Here is a 25460-nt window from a genome sequence, read left to right on the forward strand (position 1 = left end):
CAAAGGTCTAGGAGTTCCTGCTGTGGCTCAGTGGGTTAAGAGCCCACATAGTATTCATGAGGATGCAGGTTCGATTCTTAGCCTTGCTCAGTGGGTTTAAGGATCCAGCATTGCCACAAGCTGAGGTATAAATCCAGATGCGGCTTGAAGCTGATGTTGCTGTGGCTGTGGTGTAGGCCAGCAGCTGCCGCTCCTCTCTGACCCTTAGCCTGGGAACTTCGATATGCTGCAGGTATAGTCTTAAAAAATAAATTAATTAAATAAAATATAGCAAAGGTCTCAATGTAAGAGCTAAAACTATAAAACTCTTAGGACAAAGAAGGGTAAATCTTCATGACCTTAATATAGTTACCTAGATATGACACCAAAAGCACAAGAAAAAAAATCAGACTTCATCAAAACTAAAAACTTGTTCTTCAAGGGACACCACTAGGAAAATAAAAAAGAACTCACCAAACAGAGAAAAATATTTGCAAACTATTTGTGATAAGGGACTTGCATTTATAACATACAAAAAAAAAACCTGTTATGACTCAATAACAACAAGATAAACAAAAAATTCTAAATGGGCAAAAGATCTGAATACACATGTGAATGGCCAACAAGCAAATGAAAAGATGCTCAGCCTTACTAGGGAAATGCAAACTGAAACCACAAGACACTATGTAACACCCACTAAGACTGTTATGATCAAAAAGGTAATAAATGTTGGCAAAGATGTGAAGAACTTGGAGCCCTGGTAGGCAGCTGATAGGGATGTGAAATGGTGAAGCTGCTTTGGAAAGTAGTCTGGAAATTCCTCAAAAGTTTAAACATAGAAGTACCCATATGATTCAGCAATTCCCAAGAGAAGTGCATACTCCTGTATACAAAACTTGTATATCAATGTCACAGCAGAACTATTTATAGCCAAAAAGTAAGAACAACCCTAATGTCCATCAGCTATAACATAAATGTGGTATATCCATACAATGGCATATTATTTAGCCATAAAAGAATAAAACACTATTACATTATACAACATGGATGAATCTTGAAAACAGGGTAAGTGAAAAAAGCCTGTGATAAAAGACCACATATTTGTATTAAATGTGCAGATTCCATTTATATGAAATGTCCAGAATAGGTAAGTACATAGTCAGAAAACAGATCAGTGATTGTCTAGAATTAAGGGTATGGCAGAGTGAGGGAAAACTCTTAAAAGAATACAGGAATTATATATCAGATGATTAAAATGTTCTATAAATTTTGGTGATGGCTGTATAAATGTGAATGTACTAAACACTACTGAGTTATATATTTTAAGTAGGCTGCTTCTATGGTAAGTGAATTATATCTCAAAAAAGCTGTTACCAAAAAATTTTCTTAATTTCAAGTAGTCCATTCCATTTTATGTTACTCCCTCTCAGAATTATCTGCAAACAGTTCATACTGTAGTGTTTTGCACCTGTTCATTTATTGTTTAGAAATAACTAAATTATATGTTTTATCTCCCTTATTCATAAACTTTAAGTTTCACAAGGTTCTCTTCTACTTCTTTCATACTTGTTTCTAGAACGCAAGTATAATAATGGGTACAGAATGGGCCCTCAAATAGGGTTCTTAATTTTCAAAATGCAGAACATCAGAAATATTTAACATAGAGAAGTCAGCCAGATTACTCAAACATCTTCCTTTTGGGGGAAAGAGATATATAAAATTCTCCAGATTCCTAAACAGACTCAAGAATAAAAGTGGAGAGTTCCCACTGTGGCTCAGCATATTAAGAACCCAACTAGTATCCATGAGGAGGGTTTGATCCCTGGCCTCTCTGAGTGGGTTAAGGATCAGATTCGGCTTGGATCTTCTGTTGCCAGAGCTGTGGTACAGGCCAGCAGCCGTAGCTCTGATTCGACCTCTAGCCTGGGACCTTCCATATGCTGCAGGTGCAGTCATAAAAGGAATAAAAAATTTTTCAATAAAATAGAATAAAATAAAAGTGGACACAGACCAGAGGTGTCACACTACAATAATCTTAGGCAATAAAAGAATAAGTTGTGATTCAATTAAAATTAAAGTTGTCCAGAAATAAAATTAATTTAATGGATTATGTTTCCGTGTTGGTGCAGGTAGTCAAAGAAAGTTGTATTTTCACCATGAAACATGAGCACAAGTTAATAATTAAGCCTCTGTTGTTCACTGGATGATTTTATTGTTCTTTCTGGATGAAGACTCACAAATATTAATTACACTGACTTTAGAGTTACAAAAACAGTAACAGAAAACATTAAAGCAGAGTAAAGTCCACCTAAATGACGTTTCTTTAAAGTATAAACTAATAATAATAATAATGGTCAATCCCAAAAGAAAAAAAAATTTCAAAAAATGTGTTTCCCATGAAACTATACCTCCAAAACTGAAATTCTAAGTCAACTAATTTCAAAGTACAAAGAGAAATAACTCAAATGGCCAGAACCCGGGAGACCACAATGGCAATCAATAACTGGATAGTAAAAGAGACCCACTAAAGGTTATAAAATCCAACTGTAACAGTCTCTGTAAAATCTGTATCTTTAAATAGCTGCTGAAGTTGACCGGTTATTTAAACCCGCCTCAGAAGAGAAGTCCTTCTCTCCTTCTCCTTCTTCTGTAGCTCTTATTCCTTCCCTTCTTTTCCCACTCACTCCTTTACACAATTTGACTCTCTGAAGATGGAAACCAATTTAGGTATTATAATTCTTTTAGACATAATTTCACAAATATATGCTACCATCTAAAATAACACGAGGAGTTCCATCGTGGCGCAGTGGACACGAATCCAACTAGGAACCACGAGGTTGTGGGTTCGATCCCTGGCCTCGCTCAGTGGGTTAAGGAGCCGGCGTTGCCATGAGCTGTGATGTAGGTCACAGATATGGCTCAGATCCTGCATTGCTGTGGCTGTGGTAGAGCCCGGAAGCTATAGCTCTGATTTGACCCCTAGCCTGGGAACCTCCATATGCCTTGAGTGCAGCCATAAGAAGCAAAAAATAAATAAATAAAATAAAATAACATCATGAAATGCCCCAAGCTGTCCACAACCCACGGACTACATTCCCATCCCCCTTGCATTCAAATAAGGCTCTGTGACAAATTAACACCAATGAAATGTGGGCAGATGTTTGTCTTTGGGGGTTAAGAAATGCCCTGTGGGTGACAGGCAGGGCTCCAAGGCCCTAGGGAATGGTGGAGCCATAAGATGTAAGGTGTCTGGGTCCCCTCAATTACCACAAGGAAGAAAGCCACAAGCCTAACAAGGAGCACCTGCAATGGACTGTAATGCAAGCAAAATACAAACTTACATGTGTTAAGCCACTAAAATTTTGGAGTGTATTTATTACCCTAATTAGCATTATCCAAAGTAAAACATGCACAAATCATATTTCAATTTCCCCTAATTAAAGACATTTATAAGGGATATTTTGGAAAGACTGTTTAAAAGCCCATTTATGTAACATTAAATTCTAAAACCTCAACAGTTTTCCACTTTGATCCTACTATAAGGTAATTAACTTTAAATGATAACAAGGAGTCCCACTATTAATAATAAATTTCACTGTTCAGTTATCTTAATATATTAGTTCGTATCATCTATTTTCATGATTATTACAGAAAAATGTTTTCCTCAATTCTCCCCATAAAAAAATTACAAAGTGTTTTGGAGTTCCATTAGTGGCACAGTGGTTAACAAATCCGACTAGGAACCATGAGGTTGCGGGTTCAATCCCTGGCCTTGCTCAGTGGGTGGAGGATCCAGTGTTGCCATGAGCTGTGGTGTAGGTCGCCAACGCAGCTCGGATCCCGTGTTGCTGTGGCTCTGGTATAGGCTGGTGGCTACAGCTCCAATTAGACCCCTGGCCTGGGAACCTCCATATGCCGTGGAAGTGGCCCTAGAAAAGGCAAAAAGACAAAAAAAAAATATAGTGTTTTAAAATACCATAATCCATAATGTCCAATGAAAATTATCAAATTCAACTTGAGGGAGAATTCATTTCGATTTTATTGTTTTTAATGTATTAAAAATTATCACATAGGAGTTCCCGTCGTGGCGCAGTGGTTCACGAATCCAACTAGGAACCATGAGGTTGCGGGTTCGGTCCCTGCCCTTGCTCAGTGGGTTAAGGATCCAGTGTTGCCGGGAGCTGTGGTGTAGGTTGCAGACGCGGTTCGGACCCCGCGTTGCTGTGGCTCTGGTGTAGGCCAGTGGCTCCAGCTCCAATTCGACTCCTAGCCTGGGAACCTCCATATGCCGAGGGACAAAAAAGACAAAGACAAAAAAAAAAAAAAAGATTTAAAAAAAAATTATCACATAATTTTTAAGGTAAGAATTCTTCCTAACCACATGGCAGCTAATTCTGTTCACTGTAAATGCACACACCCACAACACAAAAAGTTTAACAAAACCATGATATTTTGCATTTGAATAGTTTCCCCTCCTATTCTTCACAAAAGTGCTGAATTTTAGTCCTTTACTAGATTTTTTTTTTTAGGTTTAACATTGCTAATGTAAATAATCATGATATAAGGCCTAAGGAAAACCCAGCATTAGTAAACAGAGACATTACAAACTTAAACCAATGAAACTCTTCGCACACACTCTTCACCCTACCTTCACCAAAAAAAGGGGGAGAAAAAGAAAAAACAAATAAATAAAAGAAAAAGAAAAAATTCTTTAATCTCTCTGTTGCCTTTACCTCAAACTCCATACCACTATTTTTTCAACCCCAATACAATTAAAGTAAATGAACAGCACATTTACCACTCCACACAGCATTTTTTAGAAAAAGAAAATTATTGAATAGTTGATAGATTTTTACTTCCATTCAGGAAAATATTCCAAAAGTTTTTGTTTTTACTGGAATCAGTCAATTTAAACTAAAGCAATTACATAGCAATTTTGTGGCATTTATACTTTGTAGATCTATAAATATAAACTCTAGGTTCTTGGTTCTTTTTAATGCCTGATTGTATTGAAACATATGTGCTATATATAGCTGGAACAATTTTTTCCGGGGCTACACAGCAAGAACTCTTTTTTAGAAAGAGTGAAACTGAAAGATGGTCTACTTGAAAATATGAAACAAAATCAAGTATGACCAGAGAGTTGCTATAAACTAGTACACTCAGCTATTTTACTGACAGTTTAGAAAAAGACTTCTAAAATACAACATTTAACTGTGTTTATATATACTTCTTACACATCAAAGGACCCTGAAATGTTCTATTGTCTTGATTGTTAACTTACATTGACAGAATACTGCTCTCAGTAATCCAATATGTATTTGTATTTAATACATATTTTTCAATGTCCACAGTCAGGGCTGCAGGAAGAAGAACTAATATTTAACTAAACAGCTACTATGTGCCAAATGTATGGGTTTTTTTTCAATTTATCCTCAGGACAACCTTACAATAAATGTCTTATCTCCTTGTTACTGATGACGAAACAGACTTATCCACACTTAGGTACCTTGCCTAAAATCAAATAGCTAAGAAAAAATAGCACAACCAGAGTTTTGAGGTCTGTAAACTAAACATGTGTTGTTTTTCCAGTAGTGGTCATATAAAACAGCTCCCCATCTCACCTGTTCTCCCCCTCAGTTCCCAGTGAACAGCAGGAAACATCTCTGTGAGACTAGGCTCAGAGAGAAGCAACCTCTAGCCATTACACAGAGCATGGATCGAATCTGTAACATGACTTTATCCACAGCGTTTTAGCTAAATGAGCTAACTAGATGGAAATAGAGGGTAGAGTCAATAGAGTAAACAGCAAATAATTATCCAAATACCATTTATATTTAGCTCTGAAATGCACTGTAGGCCTTACTGGCAGCTGGCTTACTTTTATAGTTGTGTTTAACTCAGACTACTCTCAAAATCTCTTTCCAAGAGTGGAAATGGACTTGGAGTGGACAACAGAGGCTGCTTGATCTAGGTTTTGGAGACAGTGAGGGAAAACTTGTTTGTGCATGACTATCTTGATTGACAATTAAGATAACTAGAGGCAATAAGGCAGGATCTCCTAAAATATAGTACTGTGCTTTCCCTGTGTACAGACGGCTCAGCTAAACTCCCTGAACACAATCCAGCTAATAAACAGTCTAAGCTAAATAGTCGAGCCGTGCTAAGGAAGATGACAGCTCCAGTAACTTCCTCTTTCTCGCCGACCTCCTCAGCTCGGCGAGTACACGCCTTTCCCCCTAGGAGGCAGGATAAAACAATTTCAAACGCACAAAATCGATCCGGTCCCACCAACACCACAAGACAGGGAAGTCAGCTTCCATGTCTTCCCCAGGCCACCCGAGTGAAATTTTATCTTAAAAAAATGCATAAATATTATCAACGAGAAAGTATCTGCAACAACGACAAAAAAATGAAAATATGTACTTAGTCCCTCCACACAGCCTTAAGGAAAGGATGGAAAGAAGGGATCTCGACACCGCGTCTCCTCGAGATGTAATGCTTTGATTCACTTTCCCCCGGGTCCCACCGCCAGCCAGGGGGAGCTTGCAGTTGGAACGCCAAAATATGCCTTTTCCTGTCCTCCGGAGTCGCGGAGGCGACCGAGGCCACCGCGATCGGCGCGTCCCGCACCGACCCTCACCTGCCCAGGCCCGAGGCAGCGCCCTGGGCCCGCGCGGGCCCGGCGCCCCGGGAGGCATCCGGGAAGGCCGGCGGGAGGCAGGCCGACGGGCGGGCGGGCGCAGAGGCGGTTAGGCCGCGCTGCAGGCCGGCGCGCTTCCTGCCGCGGCCCGGGGAACGGCGGCGAGGCCCGGACCCGAAGCTCTCTGGGCCCAGATGCTGTGCGTGAACCACACACACACACACACACACACTCACCCTCTTCGGCCCCCGCGGAGCGGCTCTCACCTGCGAGGCTCCCGAGCCCCGGCCACAAAGGGGTGGGACACGCCACTCGGGGGTCCGGAACATACCGAACCCGCCTACCCCCAGAGTCCCGGGCCCCAGGCGCGGACCACCCCCCAACACACACACACACACACACACACACACACACACACACACACAGTCCGGAACCTTCTCCGCTTCCTACAGAGACGCGGGCCAGCAGCGCACCCGCCACACACCCACTCGCTGTGGGTCTTCAGGCCGCCTCTCCGCCCGCCAAAGTCCCAACTCGAACGCTCCCCACGCACATTTGTCCCTCTCCCACCTCATTTCCCCAGGGACGGGCTCCTCTTCCCAACACTCTCGATCCTACGCGGAGCTACAAAAACACTCTACCTCATTCTCTTCCTCTGGCCCAGGAGCAACAGCAGCCATTTCCCCGCGGCAGGGGAAACACACACAAACACGCGCGCGCACGCACCAGGCCCCCACAGATGCTTCCCCTCCGGAGCCGCGGCCGCAGACGCAAACACAAACACCCACAGGCGGGCCTGGCTGCCGCCCGCCCCGAAGGGAAGCCGCGGCGGCAGGCAGGGCCCGGATCCCACCTCGCGGGCGGGCGCGCGGGGCGCCCGGACAGGGGTCGCGGAGGGCCTGCGCCCCCTCCTCACCTGCATTCAACGCGCCGGGGTCCGGGCGGCGGCGGCGGCGGCGGCGGCGGGGCGGCTGGTGCTGGTGCTGCGGCGGCGGGGGAGGCGGCGGCGGCGGTGGCGGCGGGGCTGAGGGCAGCAAAGACATGCAGGCAGCCCGCCGGGGGGAAAGGCACCGGCCGGAGGGGACGCGGGGCGGGCAGGCCGGGCCGGGCCGCCTGAGGAACGGCAGAGGCGGCGGCAAGAAGGGCGGCTGAAGAGAGCGAGAAGGAGACGGATGGGGGGCAGGGAGTGGGGCCGAGGGCCGCGCCGCCGGGTTTCGGGGACGGTGACGCTGGGCGCTCAGGAGAGGCACCGCGGCCGCGGCCGCCGACGAGAAGGCCGCTGGCGGAGGAAGCTGCGCCCCCGCAGCCGCCGAAGCCGCGGCTATTACTCCAAGGGCCGCGCAGAGCCTGGCCTTGGCCTTGGCCTCCTGGCGCTGGGGCTGCCGCCGCTGCGGGGCTTGCTGCTGCGCCTGCTGCTGCCGGGGCCGAGGCTGCTGCACCGAGACGCCAGCCTTCGGTGCCTCCGGTCTCTCTCACACACGTTCACACCCCCGAGGCCCGGGGGAGAGGCGTCCGCGCGATATCGGTATTGAGATTAATAACAAGGTGCAGAGAGTGCGAGAAGGAGGAGGGTTGATTGACGTGGAGGGGCTGGCGAGAGTCAGTCACTCCCCGGCGCGGAGGGGTGGGGTGAGGGGAAAGAGGCGGAGCTCCAGCGCCGCGCCTTGGCCACGCCCCCGGGGCGCCGCGTCGGGACGTGGTGCGCGTGCGCGCGGGGCTGCCAAGGTTCTTGCCCATTTTCTCCTTTACCCTTGCTGGCTTACTTGCTTTTCTTGGCTCGAATGACTAGCAGAGCTGGGGAGGCTGGTAGGTTATCAAAAAGCCGCAGTCACAGAACCATGGCGGGTGGTGGGAAGAGACTGGCGAACCTGCTTCGCCCGGTGTTCGTGTGTGGACTCTGCGCTGTTTACTGCACGCTCACCGGAGGCGGCCTGACAGCGGAGCCGAGCGCTAGTCTGGGCGGCGAATGGGACGCCAGGTGAGGTGAAGGAATCGACTGAAAGAAATGTTTCCTAACATCTTCAGTGGTTTGATTTTGTTTTAAACATGTAACATCTGTAAGTTGCATCGAGAGAGAGAAATAAAAGAACCTGTAACGCTCTGCGATAACCCCGTCCTATTTATTTTCTAATTTTCCCCTCTCACGATGGAATTACGTTTGCCAGCTACAGGATGAAAATGTCAAAATGTAAACTAGAAATATTAACGTTTACTTGGTGAATGTGGCCTTGACACTTTAAGTTTATGGGGTTTAATTTTGTTTTTGTGGCCAGCTTCAGCTTTTACCACCAGCAGTCCAAAAACAAAGTATACCAGTTCTAGAGGCAGAATACTGCTGTTGCAGTTGTGCACAGTCTCTTTCCCACTGCATACTCTGGACTTGTGTACTTAACCCGTGTTGGTCAAGGGTATGTTAGAAGTGTTCAGTATTTTTTAGTGTGTTCTTTTGGACCCTAAGCAAGTGTTGTTGGTTGCAGTTAATCTTAGACCCTCTTATTGAATGTGAAAAGCCCCCTCTTGGAGAGAAAAGTTGCGGTGAAAATGCAGATCATCATTTACCCGGAACTGATCAACTATTAAGAGTTCCCCATTGCAGAAGAACAATTGCATCTCTTTCATCTTTGTCACGAGGAAGTGTTGAGTGAGTGAGTGAAGAAGCCCCTCAAGATACAGAAGACTGAAGGTTACTTTGTTTTCCACCTGTGTTAAGTTTCCATTTCCCTCCTTAGCCACACCACCCCCATATCAGCTTCTGTAATAGGTGTGGAAATGGCCTTGATTCTAGAAGAAATCCCGCTCATTCCTAACTATCTTGATTCTAGGCTGAGGTATAATGGATAATTACCTTTCACTTTGTAAGCAACAAAGCCAAACAAGTCACAGTCACTTCAGGAGCTCAGAAAAGTAATCCTGCCTCAGTGGCATCTTTTTTTTTTTTTTTTGGATAGGAAAGAAATAGTTTGATTAAGGTAGGACGCTTGTAAGAGATGCAAGCTGGCAGGCACAGAAGCTCTGCTTACCTCAGCGGCATCTTGCCACAGCATTTCTCCTTGGCACAGAAACACTTGCCCCAAGGAGAAATACTACCAAATGCTGAAGAGAAGAGGAAGATAAATACCTGAAAAATATAAATTGGATGATGGGACATCCTCACAGATTTAAACTTCTTCAAATATCTATAGAGCCCTAGCTATTCCTATACAATAAACGAACATCTGTGGAGGGTGTGTTATGTTCCAGACATTGTATTTTGCATCAGAGGCACAAAGATAAGCATATGTAGTCTCTATTCTTCAGTAGCTCACCGTCATAGGGGAAGCAGACCCATAAACAGGAAATTCTCGTACAACAAACCAGAAATGAAAGTATGAAACTGACACAAAATTAACAATCACGACAATGTCCAGGAGGATTAAACTGATGGCGCTGGCAATTTCACTTGAGCCATGTGATACCTGCCACTCTCAGACTCACTGGGACTGGGATGGGGAAAGAGAGGAGAGTCTTGGTGGATGTAAAAGAAGCACTAATAAATGCGGGGGAGGGGGGGTTGCCAAAGTTGAGGCAGACTCACAGGTAGAAAATACTAGTGGGTGGGGGAAGGGGGAAGCAATATAGGGGTAAGGAATTAAGAGGTGCAAACTATTATGTATAAAATAAGCTACAAGGATATATTGTACAATATAGGGAATATAGCCAATATTTAATAATTGTAATGGAGTAGAACCTTTAAAAACTGTGAATTACTATATTGCACACTTGTAAATTATATCATATTGTACAGTAATTATACCTCAATTTTTTTAATTATAAATAAATAAATGATGGGTTTTGCAGGTCCTGAACCTCAGGTTTATATAGGCGATGTTCACTGTTGGCCTTTAAATTTTAAGTACTCTATGTGTAACAATCCATTGAAAAGTTGTAATTGTGATATCCAGAGTTAAGAATAGTGAATTTTATTATAAAAAGATCAATTGAAGGAGTTCCCATTATGGCTCAGTGACTAACATACATGAGGACAGAGGTTCAGTTCCCAGCCCCACTCAGTGAGTTAAGGATCTGGCATTGCTATGGCTGTAGAGCAAGCCAGAAGTTGCAGCTCCAATTCAACCTCTAGGCTGGGAACTTCCATATGCCATGGGTGCAGCCCTAAAAAAAATAAAATAAATCAATTGAATGAATCTTAAATTTAAGTAATCTCTTACACCAGAGCAAATAGATTGACTCTCACTAAAAACAGGGAAGCAGTATTTTCATATATTAACAGTATATCATCCAAAAACTAGATTGTTGTTCTTCTCATATGCAAGGAGATTGAGATTAGAAAAATAATAATTTCTAAATAATTGGTACTGTACAAATGCTGAGAAATTAAATTTTCACTGATATAGTAAAAAATACCCCCTTAAGACTCCAAAAGATATTCCAATTACAAAAGAATAGTATTTAAGCCTTTTATTTATTTATTTATTTATTTTTTATTTTTTTTTTTTTTTTTTTGCTTTTTAGGGCTGTGCCCTAGGCTTATGGAGATTCCCAGGCTAGGGGTCCAATCAGAACTACAACTGCTAGCCTAACCACAGCCACAGCAACATCAGCTCCCAGCCACATCTGCAACCTATACCACAGCTCACAGCAATGCTGGATCCTTAACCCACTGTTTGAGACCAGGCATTCAAACTGCATCCTCATGGATACTAGTCAGGTTAGTTACTGCTGAGCAATGACGGGAACTCCAAGCCATTTTTTTTGTCTTTTTTTTGTTGTTGTTATTGTTGTTGTTGTTGCTATTTCTTGGGCCGCTCCCGCGGCATATGGAGGTTCCCAGGCTAGGGGCTGAGTCAGAGCTGTAGCCACCGGCCTACGCCAGAGCCACAGCAACGCGGGATCCGAGCCGCATCTGCAACCTACACCACAGCTCACGGCAACGCCGGATCCTCACCCCACTGAGCAAGGGCAGGGACCGAACCCGCGACCTCATGGTTCCTAGTCGGATTCGTTAACCACTGCGCCACGACGGGAACTCCTCCAAGCCATTTTTAAAAAGCAATTTTACAGTAGATCAGAGTTTGCAACAGAGTAGGAACCCGATTTTTATAGCTTATTTCATGGAAATTAAAATGCTTTAACAGTAGCACTGTGTAGGTACAACTTGTTTTGAAAACACTTATGTTTATTTGTATTATTACAGAATTGGTTCTTCACTTCTCAAAAAAAAGAACTTGATGTTCTAGTGAACACCTGTGTCTTTTCCAAATTAGCGATTAATATTTAATCTGAGTAATTCTGATCTCTCCCTGTTTTCCTTTTGGTAGCACAGGTAACTGAACCTGTTAGACCCTTTATAACTATATTCCTTTGTCTATTTTATGAAATTCTGTCCAGCATCTTACAAGACAAAGATTTACATTTTTTAATTTAAAGACGGTGTTACTATTTGATAGTCAAATTTGATTTTACTGATTTTTAGTATGCACTTTTATACTAATAGCTACAAAACTTTTCAAGAAAAGTGTTACATATAAATTATTTAGAAGGTATAATTAATAAAATAATTAAATGTAATTTAACTGACTTTCATTACTACTACTTTTGCATGGGTTTTAATCAAAACCATCTTCAATTTTTACTTTCCAGACCTCCTGACATGGCCTCCAAATATACCCCAGTGACATAGTCTACCTTTTACTGAACTACATTCCTCTCCATAGTCCCATCTTTACTCATCCTATTCCTCTTCCTCTCTTTCTCTCTTATCCATTAGTTTATCTCTAATATTTTTGAGGTACCACATACCATGGGTATGTTCATCCAAGAAAGGTAGCTTTATTCATGGCCTCTACCCCTGCTTTAGTCCATCACCTCTCTCTTCCCATCAACCTTCCATTTGTTGCTTTCTCTGGAATGACTGTGGATGACACCAAGGACCATTCCATGCTTTTCACCAAAGATAAATATCTTCCACCATTTTTAATAATGTGCCATATGATATGTCAGTCCTAGATAAAATGACAAAGCAGGCAAAGTTCATCTTGGTGTCCTCCTGCTTCCTCTTTCTACCCTCCGGTCTCAAGTCCTTTGATCCTTGAACCTTCAGAATCTCCACTCCAACTCCATCAACATCCATACCAACTCCATCAACATCCATACCACTCTTTCTAATATTTTCCTATAGTCCAGAAATGTTTTACTATATAAGTACCACCACTATCAATAAATATCTAGTGCTTCAGTTGTTCGAGGATTTGGAGGAAACCGGCATGCTATCCAATCAATAAAATCCATTATTTTAATATTGTACTCCAATGATCTTCATGGGGTCTTCAGAGGTATACTTCAGAAGACACCTAGGATGCAGAGAGGTGACCAGATAGGTGGGAGCTCAATTGGAAAGCCTCTGTTTTATCTGTTTACATATTTCCTATCTAACTTTTTGCCTGGTAAGTTTTCTTTTTCTATTAACAGTGCTCCTTTCCTTTGGGGAGACCATTCCTGCCTATATTACAAACAGGTGATTCTAGTGGCAGTTGCAGCTTAAGCGAGTCCCCCAACTTCTTGACTACAGGGTGGGCATATGACTAAAGCCACAGCAAGGAGAATTCTCCCCCAGAATGTTTTCAAGTGGAACTAAGGGAAGAAGGGCTAGTCCACCATAGTGGTACAAGTGAGACAAGAAAGAAAGAAGGGTAGTTCCCTTGTGGCACAGTAGATTAAGGATTGGGTGTTGTCACTGCAGGAGCTTAGGACACTGCCATGGTTTGGGTTCGATTCCTGGCTCAGGAACATGCCGTGGGAGCAGCCAAAAAAAAAAAAAAAACAGAAGGAAAAGGGGGAGAAGAAGGAAAAAATGAGAAAGAAGAAGGAGGAAAAAAAGGAGGAAGGAGGGAGTTCCCATCAAGGCTCAGTGGAAACAAGTCTGACTAGCATCCATGAAGACACAAGTTCCATCCCTGGCCTTGCTCAGTGGGTTAAGGAACCAGCATTGCCGTGAGCTGTGGTATAGGTCAAAGACGCGGCTCATATTTGGCATTGCTGTGGCTCTGGCATGAGCCTAAAAAGACAAAAAAAGAAGAAGGAAATCTTAAGAGTGACCAATGGCTACATACTACCTTGTGCAGTGTAGAGAGTGTAGAGTGTAGAGTGTAGAGAGCAAGCCCTGGTTGTGCACCAGTGTCAAATTCCATCATCCATGGGGTTCAGCTGCACCTTTTCACAAAGTGTAGTATCTCATCTTTTATGTCTAAAGTACCTTGAGTTAGACTTCTGTAACCACAACATCCCAACTAATATGTTGTGTTTCTGTATGAAAAGTCTTTCCAAGAAGGCTAAGTGCTGCTAACTAAATTTGAAAACCACTGAATTAAACTACAATAAGACAGTATTATTGTTTGAATCATACTCAGTTCCCAAATGGTGAAGATCCTGTGGTCTTACTTCCTTACTTTTCAGATGAGGAACCTAAATCAAAGTGACTTGCTGACTCTCACCTAGGTGGTCAATGGCAAAGTCAGTGTCAGAAACTGACGTCTAGATACCTAGTTCGGTTATGTCATCTGTTTTATTCTTCCCAATGATATTTTTTTTAAGAGGCAATTACTCACAGATACAACTGTAACCTACAAAACTAAATCCAAACCATGGCAATTTCAGACACTGCTTAATGGGAAGATATTTGGTGGCATGAGGCTGTAATAGTCTCTCTAAGACTTTCCCATATTTTTCATATTGGACTCAAACACATTCTTGAAGTCTTAGATCATCAGATCTACAAGTTTTAACTGCTATCTTTATGCTTATAACTCCCAAATTTACATCTCCAATTTAGGGTTCTTGCCACACATTCATATCTATATTGTCAATTTCCTCCTGGGTTAGCTCCACTTGGACAGTCTGCACTTATTTCAAGATCAGTATGTCTACAGCTGAGCTCATTATCTTTCTTCCAACATCTATTCCTGGCCTTGTATGATCCTCTCTCATTAAAAATGGTACCACCATTGCTAATGGTCATGTAATCATATGAATGGTCACCCAACGCAGAGTCCTAGGAATCATCCTTCACTTTTCTCTCCCATCTTCTCCATGATCTACCAATTCGGCCTACTAAATATTCTCATTTCTCTATCTGTCCCAATGTTCTGCTAACGTCTTAAGTCAGCCTGTCACCTCTTGCCTGAACTTTTGCATTTTGTCTGTTAATATATCCCTACTAAGGACAATCCTAACTGCCTCCTAAAACATATTCTATTCATGTTACTCTGATCTTTAAAATCTTTCAATGACTTCCCATACTGTGTAAACTAAAATCTAATTTCACAACCGTATCTGTCCCTTAGTGATCTGCCACCCCTTTATCATCACCACCTTAGCCACTTAACCATCAACTTCTCTCTTTCACCTGTGACTGTTAGTAAACTACTGCCATTTCTGAAACAGGACATGCTATCTTAGGTATCTTTGCACATGATATTTCCTCAGTACGGTTATTTCGTCTTCCTCTTGAAATCATCCTTCACAATTTAGCTCAAGTATCACTTCCTTTGTAAGGCCTTCTCCGAAACCCCTAGTGTGTATTTCCTTAGCACACTGTGTCCAACTCTGTTACAATACATGGGATTAAATTAATTAGTAAAATGTCTTCTACATCTGAACTAATTTGAGTTCGATCTCTACAACCAGAACATCTGAAATAATACATTGCATTTCTGCATACAAGTTCTTTCAAAGAAGGATAACTGCTACTAAAATAAATTTGGAAACCACTGAATTTAAGGACAAGAAGGCATTATTGTTGATTGAATTATAATCTTTAAAAAAAAAAAGCCTCCCATTTGTGGAGATGAACTAGAAAACTTCCCCTCTGGGTGAATGCAGTCTGTCAAAGCCCAGCTCCCACTCACCTCTTGGCCAGATATTTTTATCCAGTATGCAAACAGAACAACTTTATCACAGTTTACTGCAATTATCTATGTGAGTAAACATCTGTTGTTCACATGCTGGACTGTAAGCTCTCTCTTTATCCCTAGCAATCACACAGTGTCTGACACACAATGCTCAAGGAACATTTGTCTAAATTGTTAATTAATGGTAGAACTTCTCAAATCATACTGTGTATCTTAATTTACTACTGACCAGTTGCTAGCAAAAGAAATCAGAAATAACAATCATGAACAAAAGAATTTTCTTTTCCTCTTGCATAAAAAACCTGGAAATAATTGATTCAGGGCTGAAATGGCACATCCATGATCAGCAGGAACCTGTCTTCTTCTCTCTTTGGCTTTGCTATCTTTAGAATATGCTTTTTGTTCCTCCCTCATAGTCCGGTATGGCTGCCATGGCCACCTCATACAGTTGTGCATTTGTTTACTGCAAAGGCACCCAACCAAGAAGTGGTGCATCTACCCAGAGAAGGAACATTTTCTAGTTCATCTGCAAGGATGGGTGCTTCTTTCTGTCCTGTCCAAAGGCACCAAAGAAGTTATTGGAGCTCTGACCATTGGGATCCCAACTCTCCTATCCATTTTCCTGGCAGGGCAAAAATTATGCCTTTTCCTAAACACTGTCCTGCAAGGCCCACCAAAAACATATTCTGTTAGACTTCATTGGCCAAAAGTTAATGACAGAACACAACTAGCTAAAAGGGAAGCTGGAAAATAGTGTTTCCGTTAAACACACTACCACCAGAAATAAACTACTGGGCTGCCTCAGTATAGGTGGAGCATGTATACAATGCAGTACCTCAACATTGACTGGATGGTGGATGAGTCCCAAGAAACAGAGTTAAAGCTTTGTATTGAGTTTCATAACAAAGAGTTTTAACTTTAGCAAAGCAAACTTATGTGTATATATAAGTTAAAGCAAGATACTTTCACCAAAACTTTCATGCTCTGTTTCTATTTTTTTTAATTTATTTATTTATTTAGTCTTTTTGCCTTTTCTTGAGCCACTCCCACGGCACATGGAAGTTCCCAGGCTAGGGGTCTAATCGGAGCTGCAGCCACCGGCCTACACCACAGCCACAGCAACTCGGGATCTGAGTCGCATCTGTGACCCACACCACAGCTCAGGGCAACGCCGGATCCTTAACCCACTGAGCAAGGGCAAGGATCGAACCCACAACCTCATTGTTCCTAGTCAGATTCGTTAACCACTGCGCCATGACGGGAACTCCTCATGCTCTGTTTTTACATACCAGTAATTAATAACTCTCTCTTTTTTCTTCTCTCTCTCTCAAAGTTTACCAGAGTTTGTTTTTAATATCTCAAACACCAGCTATTTAAATTCTGAGTTGTCAAGTAGAAGGATTCCATTACTCTTTCGAAATGAAATAAAAAAACTCCTCTTAAGAGGGTAATTCTCCTAACAAGATACACTGAAATTTTAGGACTGTCAGTCACTGGTAGTTTGTAAAGGTTCTCCACTGCCTTTTGTTCAAGGATCTTTATAACCTCAAACACTTTTTTTGGGGGGGGGGGGCCACACCCACAGCACGTGGAAGTTCCAAGTCCAGGGATCAAACTTTCGCCACAGCAGCAACCTGGACCACCGCAGTGACAATGCCAGATCCTTAACCCATCGAGCCACCAAGCAACTCCTCAAACATTTTTCTAAACTAGCACATTCCTCCTTCACTCACCCTAGGTTCCATTCAAACTTGTTCCCTACAAAGGCTCTGACTTTCCCACTTTATAGCTTTGGCCACATTGTGGCTTACACTTCTCAAACTTTCATTTGTACATAATCAAAACAAGCACATCTTTCAAGCACGAGTTCCAATGCTCCTTCATTCATGAAGCCTTCTGGATCCCTCCCCACCCCCTACCTAACCAGATATACCTTCCTTCCCATCTGAACACCCCAAGAACCTTGAGAGAAGAGACTCTGATATGTAAACATGGTAGAAGTCCTATAGCTTTTGGAATGAAACCAATTTGGGTAAAAATTCTGGCTCTGCCGCTTTCTATATGATCCCAGGCAAACTGCTCAGCTTCATCTGAGACATAAATATAATATATACTTGCGGGGTTGGCATGAAAACAAGTAAAATAGTAAATGTTAACCTCCACAATAGTAGACACTCAATGTTTCTTAAGTTAATGGATACAGCATATAGGCTTGTGCTGACATGTGTTAACATTGTAAGTTTTTCAAAGATACTTTCAAGGAGCAGCTACTGTGCTCACTTCCACAAGATTTTATCTAAAGTAAAAAAAAAAAAAAATCACAAAAACAAAGCACATTGACCTAATTGAAAGACGCAACCACAAGCAGAAATACTTAAAGCATGTGTATAATTCAAGAAATATCTTCACAAATAATTTCCAAGTAAGCATAGCCTGAAAAACTGTGGGGGAAACATCTCTGTTTGCACTGGATTAGGAGGCAGTAGTGATCAGCTTCTAATTCTGTCATTAAATAATCTGGCATCTCTGACAATTTGCCAGGATTTTCATTTCATGCCTTCCTTGTCTCTCAAAAACAGGATTAAAAACAGAATATTACTTTCCCCAAACAACTTGAAGATGAATATAACCAAGTGAAAATCTTATGGGAAAAATAACAATAGCAAAAATGCTGTATATTATTGTAAGTCTTATAATTATATAATTATAATAAGACAAATAAATGGTTAAAAGAAGTATGTGTCTCTTTTGGCTTTTTTCCTGCAATGAATTTCTTTATTATCAGCTAAAAATGCCTTGTTGGCTGAGAGCACACCCTAAGCACTTCCCCAGAACCAACCTACCCACCTGCCTTACTTTTTTTCCTCCTTCCTTCCTTTAACAGCACAGGATTTACAGTTGTTTGATAAATTAATATTTTTACCTGACCAACACTTTTGGTGGAAGGAAGCAGACTACATGCTAATGCTTGAGTTGACCCACATAACCGCCTTACCAAAAATACCAAATGTCACCATGTTCTCTTGCTAAAAGCATTGAGAAAGGATATGTATTTCTGTTTTCCTTGTTCTTGTCTTTCAGGGCAACCTGCAGTTCTGTGTGGCAAGCATGAGCCAGGGATTGAAATCAGGGAAAGAATATAAGACATCAACCCAGGCTTTACACTGACATATGAATTTGTTAACAGAGTTATTGTCAGTTGTTATAGGAATAATTTTTCAGATGAGAAATTTCCATGAAATTCAGTTTTTTCAAAAGAATTAAGATGTTCAGGGAATTCCTTTTGTGGCTCAGTGGTTAACGAACCCAACTAGGAACCATGAGGATGTGGGTTCGATCCCTGGCCTCGCTCAGTGGGTTAAGGATCTGGTGTTGCCATGAGCTGTGGTGTAGGTCGCAGATGTGGCTTGATCCTATATTGCTGTGGCTGTGGTACAGGCCCACAGCAGTAGCTCCAATTCGACCCCTACCCTGGTAACTTTCTCATGCCGAGGATGCAGCCCTATAAAGAAAAAAAAAAAAGATGTTCAACTTTGGATTTTCTGTTTTTATCTTTATTGCATACTTTTAAATGAAAATATCAGGACATTCAATAGAGAAGTAGAAGTGCCTAAAGAAACAAACAGGTGAAAAGACCATCAAAATTTTACTATCTGCCATTTCATTCTGAATGCATGCATGGTAGCATCATTTTCCTAAAGAACTGACATTTCAAGTTCTCTAAACAGTCTATTTGAAGCAAATTTTTATATTTCTTTCACAAAACAAATACATTTTTCTGGAATTTTTTTTCCCTGTCAACAAAGGATATGGAAGTTCCCATTGTGGTGCAGCAGAAATGAATCCAACCAGTATCCATGACGATGTGGGTTCCATCCCTGGCTTTGCTCAGTGGGTTGGGGATTCGGCATTGCCATGAGCTGTGGTGTAGGTCACAGACATAGCTCAGATCCCCCATTGCTGTGGCTGTGGTGTAGGCTGCAGCTGTAGCTCCGATTTGACCCCTAGCCTGGGAACTTCCATATGCCACAACTGTGGCCCTAAAAAGAAAAAGGATGTGTATCTTTTTTTTTTTCGGTCTTTTTACCTTTTCTAGGGGCTGCTCCTGCAGCACATGGAGATTTCCAGGCTAGGAGTCTAATTGGAGCTGCAGCCGCCAGCCTACAGCAACACATCTGCGACCTACAGCACAGCTCATGGTAACGCTGGATCCTTAACCCACTGAGAAAGGCCAGGGATCGAACCCGCAACCTCATGGGTCCTAGCTGGATTTGTTAACCACTGAGCCAAGACAGGAACTCCAAGGACATGTATCATAATGTATCATATAGCCTCTAAAACTTTGTCCCATACTGTGCTAAAGAGACTGTTGAATAAGCTACACTAATTGGGCTGAGGCCCAAGTCAGGGATTCTTTCCCATGGAAATGAGAATGGCTGTTTGGCTGACTTAGCCTGCAGCATGTGAGAAGCTGAATCAGCAAGAAGGACAGGCAAGGACAGGTGAAACAGAGGATGGCAGGCCCTGTTCTCACAAGGGGAGGCCATGAGGAGGCTAGGCTCTACCCAGATGTTCAGCTCACATCTTGAAACTAGAAACACAGTCTACTCCATTTGATGTGAAAAAGAAGGTGCAGAGTTGCTACACTTTAACTACTTTAAACCCAGCAGTTAATATGACTGTCTCTTACCCTCCAGTGCTGTCCATTTTTTATGACACTGACTTGTTTAAGGCACCAGGACAATTGTTCTGGGGAATCTCACACTTTCTGGTTTGTCTAATGCTTCCTTGTGTTATCACTTGGTTTATTCTGCTATCCCCTGTGTTTTCTGCCAAGTGGATATTGCATCCAAAAGTTTAATGGATAGAAATTAAAGATTTTGATGAGACTACATCACATCCTGTGACATACATTCTGTGTGTCCTCTTGCCTCCCATCAGAAGATGCATATTATCTGGTTGACTCACAAGAGGTGATAATGAATTTGGACCCTGACTTAGAGTGATGAGCCTTTTCTCTCCCAGAACTCTAGCTCAATGACTTGTTGCTTGTTGAGACTTAGCATTTGGTAAAATTTGGACTTCAGTATTGCTTTTGCCCTTAAAGACTTTATATGTTAATTAAGCCTTAAGTTGGGTTTAGAATCCCTTATCTATTTTGTTTGTTTTTATTTTGACTGTAGATTTATCTTGAAGATAAAGATTTACTTGATACTTTTTTTCCTTTGCTTTTTATGGCTGAACCTGAAGCATATGAAAGTTCCCAGGCTAGGGGTTGAATTCAAGCTGCAACTGCCGAACTACACGACAGCCACAGCAACCCTGGGTCCAAGATGCATCTAAGACCTACACCACAGCTCATGGCTATGCCAGATCCTTAACCCACTTGAGCGAGACCTGGATCAAACCTGCATTGATTTTTTTTTTTTTTCTTTTTAGGTGTGGCATATAGAAGTTCCCAGGCTAGAGGTCAAATCAGAGCTACAGCTGCCAGCCTATACCACAGCCGCAGCAATATGGGATCCAAGCCGTGTCTGTGATCTACGCCACAATTCATGGCAATGCTGGATCTTTAAATCACTGAGCAAGGCCAGGGATCGAACTCGCATCTGCATGGATACTAGTCAGGTTCCTTACTGCCCAGCCACAGCCAGAACTCCCTGCACTGATACGTTATTAATGGTAGTTTTCATAAACCATTTGGTGCAGGAAACTGTGGCCCAGAAGCACACCGTATGGCAGAGCAAATAAACTAGATGGTAAAAATTTTCAACAGATATTCCACTCATTAAATAATTTATGTTTTGAAATTTGAAACCTATATAATCTAAAATAACTATTTAATGGTCAAATTTTAGAATTTTTTTAAACTAATACCAACTGCTGATATACCTACATACACACACAAAAAAAATTCAGTGAACTTCCACCAACCGACCTTGAAAATAATCATCAATTACAGGAATTATGTTCTTCTCTGCAGCAGGGGTAATATTATTTGTGTTCTTTCTAGAATTATACCCCACTTTTTAATTTAGCTTGCCTATATTGGAGTGTCCATTGTGGCTCAGCAGTAACAAACCCCATTAGTATCCATGAGGATGTGGGTTTGAACCCTGGCCTTGCTCAGTGGGTTAAGGATCCTGCATTGCCATGAGCTGTGGTGTAGGTTGCAGATATGGCTGGGATCCCTCCTTGCTGTGGCTCTGGTGTAGGCTGGCAGCTGCAGCTCTGATTTGACCTCTAGCCTGGGAACTTCCATATGCTGTGGGTGGGGCCCTAAAGAAAGAAAGAAAGAAAATAAAAATAATTTAGCTTGCCTATATTGGTGTCTTAATCCCCCCAAATAACCAAAAAAAGCCCAGTATTTCTAATATTTCAAATCATCTAATTTCTTTGTACTTATTTTCCATTTGGACAGGTTTTTTTTGAAATAGATCAATCTTTTGACTTGAAGAAAACCTCTATTTTTATTCTTTAGCTCTAAAATGACTCATGCTCATCACGTGTTACAATTTCTGTTCTTTCGTTAACCTTTTCAGTTCCTTCTTTTTATCAACCTGAACTTAAAAAGTTCTGATTTATACATATGATACAATTTAAGAGAATCACAACACAAAACTATTTTCCCCATTGCTTGTTATAATGCTTGCAAATTAACTGTGGGGATTCAGTCTTTTGAAAATAAAAACTTTTCTAAAACATATTTAAAAAAATATATATATATATATATATTGCTTTTTAGGGCCATACCTGTGGCATATGGAGGTTCCCAGGCTAGGAGTCAAATTGGAGCTACAAGCTGCTGGTCTATGCCACAGCTACAGCAAGGCAGGATCTGAATCTTTTTTTTTTCTTTTTTTTTGTCTTTTGTTGTTGTTGTTGCTATTTCTTGGGCCGCTCCCACGGCATATGGAGGTTCCCAGGCTAGGGGTTGAATCGGAGCCGTAGCCACCGGCCTACGCCAGAGCCACAGCAACGCGGGATCCGAGCCGCGTCTGCAACCTACACCACAGCTCACGGCAATGCCGGATCGTTAACCCACTGAGCAAGGCCAGGGACTGAACCCCGCAACCTCATGGTTCCCAGTCGGATTCGTTAACCACTGCGCCATGACGGAACTCCAGGATCTGAATCTTGTCTGCAACCTACGTCACAGCTCACACCAGATCCTTAACCCACTGATCGAGGCCAGGGATTGAACCTGCATCCTCATGGATACTAGTCAGGTTCGTTTCCACTGAGCCATAACAGGAACTCCTGAATTTACTTTTTTTTACTTCACTTTATATTGCTAATATATTTTTAGGATATTAAATATAATTCTAGAGCATGGTTCTTAGCTCCATCTGAGCCAACATTCCCCTTTCACAGGAAATATTTTATAATACCTTTATCATCCTGAAATGAAATTCATAGACAAGGTATTGTATGTGCATGAACTATGCATAAAAAAATCATGCCTTAGCTGTAACATGCAGGATAATTAAAAACAAAGCAATTTGTAATGAAATACTGTATGAAATGCTCAGCTATGTCTTCACTAGAAGGCAGAGTGAAGAAGTTAGATGTTTGTACCTTGAAGTAACTTTGTTTTTTAAAATTTATTTTTATTTATTTATTTATTTGGCTGTGCCTGCAGCCTGCAGAAGTCTCCTGGCCAGGGAAGGAATCCGTGCCATAGATGCGAGCCGCATCTCACCACAGCTCATGGCAACACCGGATCCTTAACCCACTGAGCAAGGCCAGGGATCGAACCTGCAACCTCATGTTTCCTAGTCAGATTCGTTAACCACTGAGACATGACAGGATCTCCCATGGAACTCTTGAATTTATTTTTTATTTAGGTAACACTGGTTTATAACACTATATTTATACATAACATTATAACATTATATTTCTACTTCTGTATATACTACAGCATACTTATCACTAAAAATTTAGTTTCCCTGTCACCATACAGCTGATCCTTTTTACCAATTTTTGCCTACTCCTCCCTACCCACTCCTTCCCTCTGATAACTACTTCTCAGATCCACATATCTGTTTTTATTGGGTTTGATTTGTTCAGGGTTGTTTTGCTTGTTTGCTTTTTATATTCCATATAAGAGTAAAATTATACAGTATTTGTCTTTCTCTTGTAGCTTTAACCTGAATGTCATGACTATAAAAGCAGACTGATATACAGATGTGTTGATTTATCATAAGGGTGACACTGTTGTGAGTCACATGATTTTACCAAGATGGTGAACCATTCTTGGTAAAATTCCAAGCAAAACCAAATAAATTCTTTCCTTTATTTTCATAATAACTACATTCCTAGAAAATGTATGTTAAGACAATGGAAAACATTATGCTTCATGTGAAATAGAATTGAGGTCTAGGTTCAGATCATACACAAGAGTTTTTTAAACTACAAGATACTTAGAGGGACATTCAGAAATCATGCAGCTTGCAAGGCCATGCATCCTTTCATATGCAGAACTTTTCTAGAATTCCTGAGAATCCTAGAATTTCTAGCCTCCCTGGAACCTGTCCACTAATCCCAAGTACCACCTCCCACCACTACCTATATGATTATGATGTCCAAAAACTTTCCATACAACTGTGAAAATGCCCCCACCCATGAGTGGGTGATTGCTAATTAAAGATTGTGATTGCAGAAGTGTATTTTAAAGATGTGTTAGCATTCCATTGAATTAATATGCACCAGTGGATTACCAGCTTTTCACTAAGTTCAAGGATGCAGTCTCCTTAAGTTACTGAATAATCATTATAACAACCACCGACTGAGACCACATAATGTCCCAGACATTTTATTTGCATTTGGCTATTTAACCTTTACAACTGCCATATAAAGTTAAGTATTATTCCCCCCATTTTATAGATGGAAAAACCCAAGGCTCGAAGTATCAAATAACTTTCTTCAGGGGAGTCAAGCTCCAAACCCAGATCTTTTTGATGTTTAAGTCCATGTCCTTAGCCACAACAACGTATTGCCAGATGTAGTTTGTATTATATCTTAGAGAAGTTATTCTCTTTCTGTTCAATTCTTTTCTTACCTTCTGATATAGTTTCCCTTCATAATTGCCCTTCCTTTTTGATCTTTCTGTAACAATTCCCTTCTGGAAAACATGAGGATCTTCCCCAGTCCCTCCTCCTCCTGACTTTTCAAGTGGAGATCTATGTTAGATTTGGCTCAGCTACAATTGGTTCTAATTAATGTCTCTACCCTCAGGCTGTCTTTGTATAAATGACTCAATATAACTGAGCAAATTCAATTTTTAAAGGAGCTTGAGAATTTTTAACTCAAACTAACATGTCCAGGGAGTATACTATTACATGTTCATTGCCTCTTTTTTTCCTCACCAGCCATTCACTTTTTAAGTGATTGGATGGTTGCTTTCACTCCCTGACTAGTATCATCTGAAATATTATTTCAGTGATTATGAATGACCTGGTCCTCAGTGGAGTGCTTTTTTTCCCCTACTACTAGAGTAGAAGGAACTTGAGGACAGAGAATATATGCTACTATGTTTCTACACTGTTACATTGTAATGCTTGTATGTAATAAATTCACAGTAAGTATCTATTGAGTGACTGCATGAAGCTGACTTCAGTCTCACTTAGCACAATAAGTATAAGCTAAATCTGAACAGACTTCCTCACTTAGATTCTTTGTATTTTGTTTTCCACACTTATAAAATGAGCTGAATTCACAGGATTGTGATAAAGACACATGAGCTATTTTTTTTTGTCTTTTGTCTTTTTTTGTTGTTGTTGTTGTTGTTGTTGTTGTTGTTGCTATTTCTTGGGCCGCTCCCACGGCATATGGAGGTTCCCAGGCTAGGGGTTGAATCAGAGCTGTAGCCACCGGCCTACACCAGAGCCACAGCAACTCGGGATCCGAGCTGCGTCTGCAACCTATACCAC

At 41.6% G+C, this 25460-nt stretch overlaps 1 protein-coding gene across 7 annotated transcripts in view; it reads right to left on the bottom strand.

The window, feature by feature from the left end:
• Nucleotides 1-25460, bottom strand: part of CNOT6L (CCR4-NOT transcription complex subunit 6 like) — a 191185-nt gene that overhangs the window by 152630 nt on the left and 13095 nt on the right. Inside the window, exon 1 of one of the 7 annotated variants that reach the window (XM_047798837.1) lies at nucleotides 7193-7499. The exons of 2 other annotated variants lie outside the window; for them this stretch is intronic. In XM_047798837.1, coding sequence (XP_047654793.1) covers nucleotides 7193-7197 — 5 coding nt within the window. In that variant the 5' untranslated portion in view covers nucleotides 7198-7499. Of the gene's footprint in view, nucleotides 1-7192; nucleotides 7501-7538; nucleotides 8078-25460 lie in introns of those variants that run through there. 4 more of the 7 variants (XM_047798836.1, XM_047798835.1, XM_047798831.1 and 1 more) reach the window with 4 other exon arrangements.

This window comes from Phacochoerus africanus, chromosome 10 (assembly GCF_016906955.1).
Source record: "Phacochoerus africanus isolate WHEZ1 chromosome 10, ROS_Pafr_v1, whole genome shotgun sequence".
NCBI lineage: Eukaryota > Metazoa > Chordata > Mammalia > Artiodactyla > Suidae > Phacochoerus > Phacochoerus africanus.